Source organism: Haliotis cracherodii, unplaced genomic scaffold (assembly GCF_022045235.1).
Source record: "Haliotis cracherodii isolate W230 unplaced genomic scaffold, xgHalCrac1.p SCAF_7, whole genome shotgun sequence".
NCBI lineage: Eukaryota > Metazoa > Mollusca > Gastropoda > Lepetellida > Haliotidae > Haliotis > Haliotis cracherodii.
Window position 1 is genome coordinate 36,583,643 of NW_027266330.1, and position 14,426 is coordinate 36,598,068.

A 14,426-nucleotide genomic window follows, 5' to 3' on the forward strand; every position below is an offset into this window, starting at 1 on the left:
TCAAAAAAAAGTCTTCCCTTATTCATTTCTATCGGTAAAGCCAACTCGCCTTTCTTTCCCACACTTGCAAGTTTTGGACTTCTGACATAATAAATTCCATAAGAATGGCTAAAATGAGTGAAAAAGGCCGATAGGTTCGTCACTCAAAATGAATGTTTTGCCATATATTTGGAGGTGAGGTGAGGTGAAAAGGGGTTAACGTCTCGTCCAAGATTATTGCACTTATATAGCGACGTGCATGTACGTGTGTGTGTTTGTGTGGCTGCTTGTACTAGCCCGGACTGATGCCGATTTATTGTGCTAGCTCACTGAGATACCATGCCGCATTTCAACATGAATACCCCACTCAGACACAGTATACTGACTCCGAGCCGACCAGTCCTTGTTTTAGCCCCTTAATGCCGAGCGCCAGACAGGGCAACAACAAGTACCATCTTTTAACGTCTTTTGGTATGACGCGGTGGGGGATCTCTCCGGGCGGACGCTCTACCACTAGACCACGGAGGCGGTCATATATTTGGACTGCTGTATCTACATTTGCAAAGAAAGTCAGCTCAGGCCAAAGACCTGCTAATGTTCAAACATTAGAAAAACGCTTACCGGAAACATGTATAGTCAGGGTTTTTGACAGAACGCAGCCTTAGATATACATTACATCTTTTAAAGTCCCAAATATGAACTGAACCAAGTCAAATTCCCATGCATGTTAACACATAACTTTCATAACGATTTGAAAAGGCTTCCCCCTATTTCTTCAATTATGCAGATCTCGTGGGCCCAAAAGAGCCCTTGTCATGCCATGTTTTTTCCGTATCAATGAATCATGACGATACTATAATGCCCCTAAAGTTTATATAGAGAAATTACACCACGAGTGGATGTCAGATACCATTTATCTTACAACGAGTGGTTACACAACGTATCTAAAGAGCGAAAGGGTTAGAAACGTTTTTGAAACGAGTTGTAAGATAAATGGTATATGACAGGCACGAGCGCATTAATCTGTTTCTTACACCCCCTAAAATCGCGCCAATTTTGCATCGAATCGATGCATAATTTTTCTTCTCTCATGACCGCAGTGGCGCAGTGATACAAGGGTCATGAGTGTCATCACCCGGCTGACTGTTTACTACTCATACCAAGTGTGACCCTCCACAAAAATGTTTCCGCCATCTCTATCTATCTTATAGGCAATGATGATAATGCTAACTATACAAGATGAAAGAAAACGTATTAACACTCTGAAACCATAAAGTTTCGACACAGACGTTGGTGAAGCACGAGTTACTTATCAGTAGATTTCAATCTAGAAAGTAGTCCGTCATCATCTGACTATTGGTCAACACCATGGAGTAGCCAATCACGGACCTGGAATTCGATTTCACACATATGTTTGATACCAGGCGTTTCAAATGAGTGTGTGTGTGTGTGTGTGTGTGTGTGTGTGTGTGTGTGTGTGTAAGTAATAGAAGTTCGATGGCTCAATGGCGTTCCTAAAACCAGGAAATATGAGTGTATTGAACGCCTGGTTTGTCTTTCTTTGTTTGTTGTTTAACGCCGCTTCCTGCAATATTCCAGCTGTATGACGTCGGACTGTAAATAATCGAGTCTGGACCAGACAATCCAGTGATTGCCATCATAAGCATCGATCTACTCAGTTGGGATACAATGACGTGTAACAACCAGGTCAGCGAGCCTGACCACCTGATCCCGTTAGTCGCCTCTTACGACAAGCATGTGTTGCTAAAGACCTATTCTTACCCGGTTCTTCACGGGAAAAATCGTTTGGTAGACGGGTTTACGGACTCACAAGGTTTCGCTGTATAAAGATATCCATTGGAGAGGCTAGTTGGGCAGTGGGGGGCACAATCTAACTGATACAGATTACATCATTCAAAACAACACTCGTCCAGTTTTAAGCAATTTAAAGAAGAAAAACCAGGCACCCGCACCTTTCAACAAGAAATGTTCACTCGCAAAAAAATCGAAATTTTCGACATCAACACAAAGGTCCAGTCCAGTGTATGCGGTAGCTGGGAACGACTGTCTCGTAGAGACACATGGGTGATGATATGCATAGTTCATCCACACCACGTGTATAAGTACAATGTTCAAACCTCAGCAAGAACATATGTTGTTTCTTCTCAAACCTCAGACTTCAACCTTCAATTGATCCTGACTGATCTTGTCTCGCGAGATACGACGAGAGTAGATTGAACATGGCGTAGCAGGAGTTTCAATATTTGATGTTTGTACTGACAGACTGGCTGAGAGTTATTTCCTATGAGATGAGAGCGGTCAGGCAAAACCCGTGTGTATTGCTGTCGTCGTGAACGGCAATCTCAGGAAACACGTCTACAGTGAGGCGTCTCGTTTTAGTTTGATTTGCGGTTCCTTGAAATTCCTGTCGATGATTAATTACTTCAACGCAGGAAATATATTTTTTATATGTCTCCCCACGATGGTGTTATTCGTACTGTATCCCCGACACGACACATGACGTCATCACTAGTTTGATGACGACACTGCTTCTGACGTCATATTATACATTTGTGTTAGCAAAGTGTGAACATTGGCCACGATGAGGTGACAAAAAAGTGACGTCAAATCATACGGTATGACGTCATAATGTCCATTTAGTCCCCTGCAGCAGGCTCAAATCATTGCTGTGAGCCTAGGCTGAGGTCCCCCCCCCCCCACACACACACTCACTCCAGGTATAAATCATTCATTTACATTTTTACAGTATTCTACTACTGCTGCTCTGTTTTTGCCTGCAGTTCTGAAATGTTCAGATGACCACGTGACCCTCTGCTTACCCGGAAAGGTAGTAGGTGACTGTCGACATGCAATATTATTTGTAGACAGCTGTGCATGAAAAGATCTGCATATACTACTTTTGAATTAACACTTGACTTCACTCTCTCTTCACAAATGTGAAAGTACGTGTATGTTTAATTTTACCCTAAAATCAGTCAGATCTCAAAAACTTACTGTACTGTTTCACCAATTGTTTCTAATCATAACAATCACATCAGGTTTATGTCAAACTTCGAAGCATGAAAAGAATAAGATGCATTTATACAATGGGGTATACCCCTATCAAATACATATAGATGTTATTTCTCAATGAACTTATTTTCGAGAATATATTAGTTGATTTGGATTTCATAATATAGAAATCAGAGCATATCATAATTGAACACTGTATGTTGATTACATAAGATGTAAAATCCACACACTTCTGCCGTGTTTACCCTTTTACCTGGTACTGTCTGCAGTTACCATCTTCTGCTGATTCCTGTTTCACTGATGGTACGCGCACATGTTAAAACTATATTTTGTAGCTGTAAAGATTTTCAACACCCTATATTGTACTTGTGCATGGTGTTATAATGAGTGATGAGAAATTAGTCTGTCACTGCCTATTATAAACCAAAAGAGATCCTACATGAGATCCTAAAGAGATCCCCAACATGACGAACTCTCTTGAAATAATGTAGTGAACTGAATCAGACTGGTTTCAGCTGTTCTGTATCCCCGCACTAGGGCGAGCTAATATCACCCATTCTAGGGCTTCCCTGGGAGAAGTTCAACGTGTTCCTTTCATCCAACTTCCCTATTCTGGTATGAGTTCACACTTCCCCAGGGGTGACAAACGCTCGCCTGTCCCTGTTGTTTCCATATACCGCCACCTGCCTGGGGGTCTGGGGATGTAACTGTGGCTGCACATGGCGCCCAACCCAGCCCACTGGCTCAGGTGGGCCACAGCAACAACAACCCGCTGGCTCACAGGTGGGCCACAGCAACAACAGCCCTCTGTGTCCATGAAGTAACACTGGTTTTGAGGAGCTCTGTCGCATCTCGTTACCTCCCCTCAGTGCGTTCCTTGGAGGTGAGGTAAAACACTTATGACCCTCAGCCCTGGGGTGATGATGTGTGTGTGTGCGTGCGTGCGTGCGTGCGTGCGTGCGTGTGTGTGTGTGTGTGTGTGTGAAGGTGGGTAGGTGAGTTGGTCGGTGGGTAGATGGGTGGGTTGATGGGTAGATGGGTGGGTTGGTGGGTGGTGGTGGTGGTAGGCTGTGCGGGGAGCATTGAAAACACGTGGGGAACATTACCTTGACGTACAGAGCCACTAGCCCATCACCATGATAGAGAAAGATGATAATTGACAACCAAGAAATGAATAAAAGATTTCAAAAATTGAAAGTGGAGCGAAGGGGAAAGGGGCACACTACTCAAGCACTCGTAGCGAAAAAAAACAGAGGTAGGAATGACATAGAAACGAAAGTTGTCTGAAAATGGAGGATGCGCCCTCTGGTTCCAAACCTGCACTGTACATAGAAGGTTCTTGACCACTGGGTCAACCGTGCCCCCAACACCACCTAGCAGGGACAAAAGGGTAATCTCGGCTCCCTGACCCTCCACGCAGGGAAAATGACGTGTTGCGTGATGCATGTGATTGATTGATCCATGAAACTACAGACACAGATTGTGAGGCGAGCGGTAAACACTTTCCCCTTTTTCTGATGTCTTCAGTGTTGCTGGCGGAATCCCACTGTCGTCTTTGAAGATCCCAGTCATCCACTAACGTCTGTGTTGTATGCCAGCGTTATACTATCACGTATGCAAACGTTGCTATCACATATGCAGGAGATGCCATCACGCATGTCGGGGTGATTCAAGGGAAAGGAGATTGACATGCTTGTTTGATCATTTCCAGAACAAAGGCTGTGAGTAATACTTTGATATCACCCATACAATTATTATTTATAAGCCAGGTCCCAGGTGAGACATGCTCTTTCACTATGGACGTCATCTACACGATGGACGTCATCTGTGTACTATCTTACAGCCAGGCCACTTAACCGTCGCCCATCGATAAACTACTCCAAAGACGAAAACACCATCTAAACGCCAAGGCCATCCATCCAAGTACCATCTACAAATGTATAATACAAGCCATCCAATCAAGTGCTATATATAAGCCAGACCACCAACCTAAGTACCATCTATAAGGCCAGGCTACAATCCAAGTACCATCTGTGAGCCAGACAACAATCCAAGTACCATCTAAAAGCCAGACTGCTACCCAAGTACCATCTATAGGCCAGGCTACAATCCAAGTACCATCTGTTAGCCAGATCACCATCCAAGTACCATCTAAAAGGCAGACCACCAACCCAAACGTCATCTAAAAGCCAGGACACCAACCCAAGTACCATCTATAAGCCAGACCGCCACCCAAGTACCATCTATAAGACAGGTCACCATCCAAGTACCATCTACAAGCCAGACCACTAACCAAAGTACCATATATAAGCCAGGGCATCCATCCAAGTACAATCGATAAGCCAGGGCATCCATCCAAGTACCATCTATAAGCCAGACCACCAACCCAAGTACCATCTATAAGCCAGACCGCCAACCCAAGTACCATCTATAAGCCAGACCGCCTATTCAAGTACCATCTATAAGCCAGGTCACCATCCGAGTACCATCTAAAGTATATTTCTTGTGTCTCACGCTGTGAAATCTCATGAATGTTGCTCACTCACTCACTCACTCATACACCCAGAAATCGAAGTACCACCCATAAGCTCGGTATAAGATGCGAAACAAAGCTGGTATATGTGCACAGGGTCTAAACACTAGGACACAAAATACACGTGTTTGAATGGTTCGCAGGTGCAAAAATAGGGCCAAGAAGGTCACGTGACCTGGATGTAATCCATATAGCCTCGAGATTTACTCTCCAGGAAATAAGAATAATTTGGCGGCATTTTGAATCCATTCCCAATGACTGTACCCAATGCTACATGGACGAATGAAATCCATATGTATTTTTTACCATAGCCTAGAGCAAGTCACCATCGGGTGCTCGTTAAGAATTGTTCCCAGTAGCGGCATGTGTCATTCACAGTTTCACATTTCCTCCCTCGTATAATGCTGCGCTCAAATAGTTCCTATTTAGGATTGGGTCTCTCGAATCTGACATTGCCTCACACAAACAAGGTGCACGATTGCTTGTGAAATGGATAATTAAAGGAAATGCTTGGTGGTTTTGTCGGAAAAGTACAAGTTTAACTTTTCTAAAATTGCATAAATATATAATGGCATTTTTTTCGAGACAGGATCTTGTTCCCATTATATTAGCTCCGGTAGATGCATGGAGGCTATTCCGACAGCTCTACAGCAAACTTCCTCCGTATCTGGTGGCGGAACATGAACTGATGAGGCTGTTTTAGGAGTGTAGGAATTATGTTGGCTTCAGCATTAACGGACCATTCAGGTGCCAACGTCAACATTAGCGGCTCTGTCTTTTGACAAGGTCATCAGTGGTGGTTGAAGGTGCTGCCTTTACAGAATCAGCGACGGGTTGAACTTCTGACAACGTCATGAGTATTAGTACATCCGCGGCTAGCGTTAACAGTCGAATACATGCTGAATGTTTCCTGTGCTATTATCATTGCTGTGTACTGCTTAATGAGATACCAACGTCATCCGTGACAGATGAATCTGTTACAACGTCATCCGTGACAGATAAATTTGTTACAACGTCATCCATGACAGATGAATCTGTTACAACGTCATCCGTGACAGATGAATCTGTTACAACGTCATCCGTGACAGATGAATCTTTTACAACGTCATCCGTGATAGATGAATCTGTTACAACGTCATCCGTGTCAGATGAATCTGTTACAACGTCATCCGTGACATATGAATCTGTTACCAACGTCATCCATGACAGATTCATCTGTCACCAACGTCATCCGTGACAGATGAATCTGTTGCAACGTCATCCGTGTCAGATGGATCTCTTACAACGTCATCCTTGACAGATGAATCTGTTACAACGTCATCCGTGACATATGAATCTGTTACCAACGTCATCCATGACAGATTCATCTGTCACCAACGTCATCCGTGACAGATGAATCTGTAACATCCAGGTCACGTGACTCATCTTTAATCTGTTACAACGTCATCCGTGACAGATGAATCTGTCACCAACGTCATCCGTGATAGATGAATCTGTTACAACGTCATCTGTGACAGATGAATCTGTTACCAACGTCATCTGTGATAGATGAATCTGTTATAACGTCATCCGTGACAGATGAATCTCTTACAACATCATCTTTGACAGATGAATCTGTTACAACGTCATCCGTGACATATGAATCTGTAACCAACGTCATCCTTGACTCATCTTTAATCTGTTACAACGTCATCCGAGACAGATGAATCTGTTACAAACGTCACCCGTGACAGATGAAATTGTTACAACGTCATCCGTGACAGATGAATCTGTTACATCCAGGTCACGTGACTCATCTTTGATCTGTTACAACGTCATCCGTGACAGATGAATCTGTCACCAACGTCATCCGTGACAGATGAATATGTTACAAACGTCATCCATGACAGATGAATCTGTTACATCGTCATCCATGACAGATGAATATGTTACCAACGTCATCCGTGACAGATAAATCTGTTACAACGTCATCTGTGACAGATGAATCTGTTACCAATGTCATCCGTGACAGATTAACAAGAACTGGTCGGCACGAAGTCAGTATACAGGGCCTGAGTGGAATATTCATGTTAAACTGCGGCATGGTATCTCAGTTTGCTAGCACTATAAAATATATGTGCAATAATCTTGAACGCGACGACGTTAATCCCCATTTCACCTCACCTCATACAAAGGTAAACATGAGTCCAACAGTGTTCGACGAAATGCACGACACAACGCAATGATTGTAAACAAATGTCACACATGAAGCCAACTGACTGAACGTAGAGTCGGAAAATGTTTTCAAAGGAACTTAAATCATTAACGGAAACATTGAAAGGCCATTCCTCTCATCACATGTTGTTCTGCTAGGCGATCGATGTGAGAAGGAAGTGCTTCAGACAATGGGTACTCCTCGCTACGTCACTTCCGCCCAGTTATGCCGACATAGCATAAATGCACGTCATTAAGGCAGCTTGCTGCACGTAAAAGTTCGAGAAATGTTTTTTACAGCCCCACTGATCTGGACGGCAGCTGTACACAAAGCTAAACAAAGACTCTCTGGTCTCTATCGGGCACCCAACCACCCCCATCTAACGCCACAGAAAACGATGTTGAAAGACAGCGATGCTAACCGTAAAGGATGTTGACCGTAAAGGATATTGACTGTAAAAGATGTTGACCGTAAAGGATGTTGACCGTAAAGGATATTGACTGTAAAGGGGCATTAACTGCAAAGGATGTCAAAACTGTATACGAGGTTTACAGCTTATAATGTTCACTGTAAAAGATGTTAAAATGTAAAGAATATTATCTGTAAATAAGGTAACATTTTAAGGATGTTAGAACCATAAAGGATACTATTCAGGATGTTAACTGTACATTAACACTGCAAAGTAACTGTTAATGATGTTAAAACTCTAACGGATAATAACTGAGAGTGATATTAACTGCTGAAGATTTTTAAGCAGTAAAAGTTGTTAACGTAAAGGAATTTAACTTGTTGGATCTTAAACTTTAAAAGTTGTTGACTGTAAAGAATGTTACCTTGTAACGTATACCGCTTCCTCCTTGCGCCCCGGCTCATGTCGTCTTTGTCGCTGTTACCACAGCGTGGTAGACTCATTGTATCCTTTGTCTCCTTGTCCATCACACCTGCAACAACAAAAACACGTGGTCACACCTTCAATAAGCAATAAACACGTGGTTACCCCTTTTAACAAGCAACAGTCACGTGGTCACACCACCAACAAGCACCCACCACACGCGGTTGCCCCTTCAACAAACAAAAGTCACGTGGTTACACCGACAACAAACATCCACCGCACCATCTTCCCGAGACAAGGGAATTAACTGACTATAAAAGTCCAGTTTCCACCCTTGCCTAACAAGGCTGGTATTATGGAGTTACATTTTGGCTGGACTAACGAGTCTATGCATGGTCCCATCAAAATCGCGCAACGAAATTGAAATCCTGTTCGAAAACTGTCATGTAGATTTCGGTCGATTGCAGGATTTGTAAAGTATGTTCACCGCCAACTCGTTGTCAACACATTTTTCTAATCTTTTCATGTTTTTAATCAAGGTGCTCACGTGATTTGATGCACTTCGCTATGTCAGACCCGTTTCATGACAATATAGATCTTGATTATCGATCAGATTGTCATCACTGGGCGCCGCCATTTTGTTTGAAGCAAATGTAAGTGATTCCGGAGGTTTGAATCTGATTGGTCCATCGGGGAGGCATAGAAGGGACATAACTCGTAATAGCCACTGGTGGCGCTACGATCGAGCCCAGAAATACCAGCCTAGTTCGGCAAGGGTGGAAACTGGACTTTTAAAGTTAGTTAACTCCCATAATTTTGACTGCTGTCTCTGTGGGGGCATGATTTTGACTGATGTGAGTCCCATCAGTCTGTGAGGGCATGACTGTGACAGCTGTGTCCCATCAGTCTGTGGGGGCACGATTGTGACTGTTGTGTGTCCCATCAGTCTGTGGGAGCATGATTGTGACTGCTGTGTTTCCCATCAGTCTGTGAGGGCATGATTGTGACTGCTGTGTGTCCCATCAGTCTGTGGGGGCTTGAGTGGGACAGCTGTGTATCCCATCAGTCTGTGGGGGCATGATTTTGACTCATGTGTGTCCCATCAGTCTGTGAGGGCATGACTGTGACAGCTGTGTCCCATCAGTCTGTGGGGGCACGATTGTGACTGCTGTGTGTCCCATCAGTCTGTGGGGGCATGGTTGTGACAGCTGTGTGTCCCATCAGTCTGTGGGGGCATGATTGTGACAGCTGTGTGTCTCATCAGTCTGTGGGGGCATGATTGTGACTGCTGTGTTTCCCATCAGTCTGTGGGGGCATGATTGTGACTGCTGTGTTTCCCATCAGTCTCTGGGGGCATGATTGTGACTGTTGTGTTTCCCATCAGTCTCTGGGGGGCATGATTGTGACTGATGTGTTTCCCATCAGTCTGTGGAGGCATGGTTGTGACTGATGTGTTTCCCATCAGTCTGTGGGGGCAAGATTGTGACTGATGTGTGTCCCATCAGTCTGTGGGGGCATGATTGTGACTGATGGGTTTCCCATCAGTCTGTGGGGACATGATTGTGACTGATGGGTTTCCCATCAGTCTGTGGGGACATGATTGTGACTGATGGGTCTCCCATCAGTCTGTGGGGGCATGATTGTGACTGATGTGTGTCCCATCAGTCTGTGGGAGCATGATTGTGACTGATGTGTGTCCCATCAGTCTGTGGGTGGGGGCATGATTGTGACTGATGTGTCTGTGGGGGCATGAGTGTGACAGCTACGTATCCCATCAGTCTGTGGGGGCATGATTGTGACTGCTGTGTATCCCATCAGTCTGTGGGGGCATGAGTGTGACAGCTATGTATCCCATCAGTCTGTGGGGGCATGATTGTGACTGCTGTGTGTCCCATCAGTCTGTGGGGGCATGGTTGTGACAGCTGTGTGTCCCATCAGTCTGTGGGGGCATGATTGTGACAGCTGTGTGTCTCATCAGTCTGTGGGGGCATGATTGTGACTGCTGTGTGTCCCATCAGTCTGTGGGGGCATGAATGTGACAGCACTGTGAGGGCAAGCAGGGGAGATTGAGTTTAAATGTTACATCGCATTGGCAATACTTCTGCAGTCACACAACGACGAGGAGAGTGTGAGAGAAAACGATTGGGTTTAAATGTTACTTCGCATTAGCTATGTTTCTTCAGCCATATAGAGAAGAGTATGTGAGATTGTGTAAGTGTCCATGTGAGTGTGAAAATATGTAAGTGTGTGAGAATGTGATATGTGAGTGAGTGAGTATGGTTTTACGCCGCTTTTAGAAATATTCCAGCCATATCACGGCGGGGGACACCAGAAATGGGCTTCACATTGTGGAATCGAAACCGCGTCTTCGGCGTGACGAGTGAACGCTTTAACCACTAGGCTACCCTACCACCCCGAAAACAGTGAGTGTTAATATGAGTGTGGGAATGTGTAAGAATGATAGTGAGTGTTAGAGTATGTTTTACACAGCACAAGATCAAAATCAAGACGGAAAATCCCGAAACGTGGCTTCGCTACCCTATAAAACTTCGAAGCAGCGAGAACAATTAGCCAATAGGTCACCACACCGCCCCTAATGCGAGAGAGACGAAAACTTGACTCTAATGATGGCGCATCTTCTGTTGACTTGAGGTCAACATTTACCCTAATTATAAGCCACAACGCAAACGACTTCACTCAATGCACCGGCTGCGTCTCTAACTGCACTGCAACATCGTCCAAGAAGAAACGTCTTCAAAAGACAACAAACACGAAAGCTAATTTAAGAATTCTGTTGTAAAACAGCTATAATTTCAAGCTTACAACTCCCAGTGTTTGTCCTTAATCCCTGTTCGCCTCTACACAGACAGTGAATGAGTAGACTAGGAGCAGCACTAATGGGCCGTGTATTACATAACATCCCATTCCACGACAAGACGGCTCCCAGGGCCGTGGTAGACGATGCTGTGGTAAGGAAACTAAGCAGTGAGAACGTTAATTATAACCGAGGCAGTTTTTGTTGTTCGTCAGGATCAATATTTGTGGTGAACACTTCAACCACACTGTAGCCCTGAGGCGTCAATGTGGATTGTCAGATTCATTAATGTACATCTCCTTACGAGGATCTGTAGACTCACACGTTCATGTTCAGGGTGGTATTGAGATGGGAAGCTTAATATTTGATTTGGCCAGTATCAGTGAAAGCGAGGAGGTTTCATATTTAACTGCTTGGTCTTGTCGTTACGATTGGTGTTAAGGTTGGCTGAAAGGATGGTGTGAAGGCTTGTTTTACGGATGGCGTTACGATTAGTGGTAAGGTTGGCTGAAAGGATGGTGTTAATATAAGGCTGATATTACGGATGGCGTTACGATTGGTGTTAAGACTCATTATAAGAACATACTGCTGTGTCTCCTTTTCAAGAACTATTCCTTTCAAGCTTTCAGTATCAAACAACATGCGATTTGAATCGTATATGTCTGACATGGTCAGATATTATCTTGATATTATCAGCCATTTTAACATTATCTGAACTTTATAAGACACAATTAGGACATTATACGACACAATATGGGCATTATCATACACACTCCTCACTCTTTCAGACACTTTGTGTACATTATCAGACACCTTCCGAACTCTTTTAGACACTTTCTGTACATTATCAGAGACTTTCTGTACATTATCAGACACCTTCCGCACTATTTCTGACACTTTCTGTACTTTATCAGACACCTTCCACACTCTTTCAGACACTTTCTGTTCATTATCAGATACTTTCTGTACATTATCAGATACTTTCTGTACATTATCAGACACCTTCCGCACTCTTTCAGACACTTTCTGTACATTATCAGAGACTTTCGGTACATTATCGGATACTTTCTGTACATTTTCAGACACCTTCCGCACTCTTTCAGACACTTTCTGCACAGTATCAGACACCTTCCACACTCTTTCAGACACTTTCCGTACGTTATCAGACACCTTCCAAACTCTTTCAGACACTTTCTGTACATTATCAGAGACTTTCTGTACATTATAAGAGACTTTCGGTACATTATCGGACACCTTCCACACTATTTCAGACACTTTCTGTACATCATCAGACACCTCACGCACTCTTTCAGACACTTTCTGTACATTAACAGAGACTTTCTGTACATTATCAGACACCTTCCGCACTCTTTCAGACACTTTCTGTACATTATCAGAGACTTTCTGTAAATTATCAGACACCTTCCACATTCTTTCAGACACTTTCTGTACATTATCAGACACCTTCCGCACTCTCTCAGACACTTTCTGTATATTATCAGAGACTTTCTGTATATTATCAGACATCTTCCGCACTCTTTCAGACACTTTCTGTACATTATCAGAGACATTCTGTACATTATGAGATACTTTTTCGGTTCACTATCAGACACCTTGCGCACTCATTCATACACTTTCTGTACATTATCAGACACCTTCCGCACTCTTTCAGACACTTTCTGTACATTATCAGACACCTCCCGCACTCTTTCAGACACTTTCCGTACATTATCAGACACCTTCCACACTCTTTCAGACACTTTCTGTACATTATCAGAGACTTTCTGTACATTATCAGACTTTCGGTACATTATCGGACACCTTCCACACTATTTCAGACACTTTCTGTACATTATCAGACACCTTCCGCACTCTTTCAGACACTTTCTGTACATCATCAGAGACTTTCTGTACATTATCAGACACCTTCCGCACTCTTTCAGACACTTTCTGTACATTATCATAGACTTTCTGTACATTATCAGATACTTTCTGTACACTATCAGACACCTTCCGCACTCATTCATGCACTTTCTGTACATTTTCAGACACCTTCCGCACTTTTTCAGACACTTTCTGTACATTTTCAGACACCTTCCGCACTCTTTCAGACACTTTCTGTACATTATCAGACACTTTCTGTACATTATCAGACACCTTCCGCACTCTTTCAGACACTTTCTGTACATTATCAGAGACTTTCTGTACATTATCAGATACTTTCTGTACATTATCAGACACCTTCCGCACTCATTCATGCACTTTCTGTACATTATCAGACACCTTCCGCACTTTTTCAGACACTTTCTGTACATTTTCAGACACCTTCCGCACTCTTTCAGACACTTTATGTACATTATCAGACACCTTCCGCACTCTTTCAGACACTTTCTGTACGTTATCAGACACCTTCCGCACTCTTTCCGACACTTTCTGTACATTATCAGACTTTCTGTACATTATCAGACACCTTCCACACTCTTTCCGACACTTTCTGTACATTATCAGACACCTTCCGCACTCTTTCCGACACTTTCTGTACATTATCGGTCCCTTTCTGTACATTATCAGACACCTGTACATTATCAGAGACTTTCTGTACATTATCAGAGACTTTCTGTACATTATCAGAGACTTTCTGTACATTATCAGACACCTGTACATTATCCACTATTAAACATCACTCAGAAAATATCTGAACATCATCCACCATAAACTCATACACAATCAAGACATTATCCGTACATCATCAGAAATAAACAAGACATCAGTCAGACATCAATCAAATATCAATCAGACATAAATGAAATGTCAGTAAAACATCAATCAAACACCAGAAAGACAACAATCACACCAGAAAGACATCAATCACACCAGAAAGACATCAATCACACCAGAAAGACATCAATAAGACATTAGACATCAGTCTTCATCAGGGCTTGTTGGTGTTTGTCCTGTAGACTTACTGGTGAACCGACTCCAGTTTGGGGCGTATTACTATGTCGAGTGAGCAGTGAGAGGTGATGCGCGACAAGCAGCA

General features: G+C 43.4%; 1 protein-coding gene across 1 annotated transcript in view; it reads right to left on the bottom strand.

Moving 5' to 3' along the window:
- The window catches only part of LOC139447182 (matrix metalloproteinase-16-like), an 89,527-nt gene that overhangs the window by 17,451 nt on the left and 57,650 nt on the right, over positions 1 to 14,426 (bottom strand). Inside the window, exon 3 of the mRNA XM_071228395.1 lies at positions 8,573 to 8,680. Coding sequence (XP_071084496.1) covers positions 8,573 to 8,680 — 108 coding nt within the window. The remainder of the gene's footprint in view (positions 1 to 8,572; positions 8,681 to 14,426) is intronic.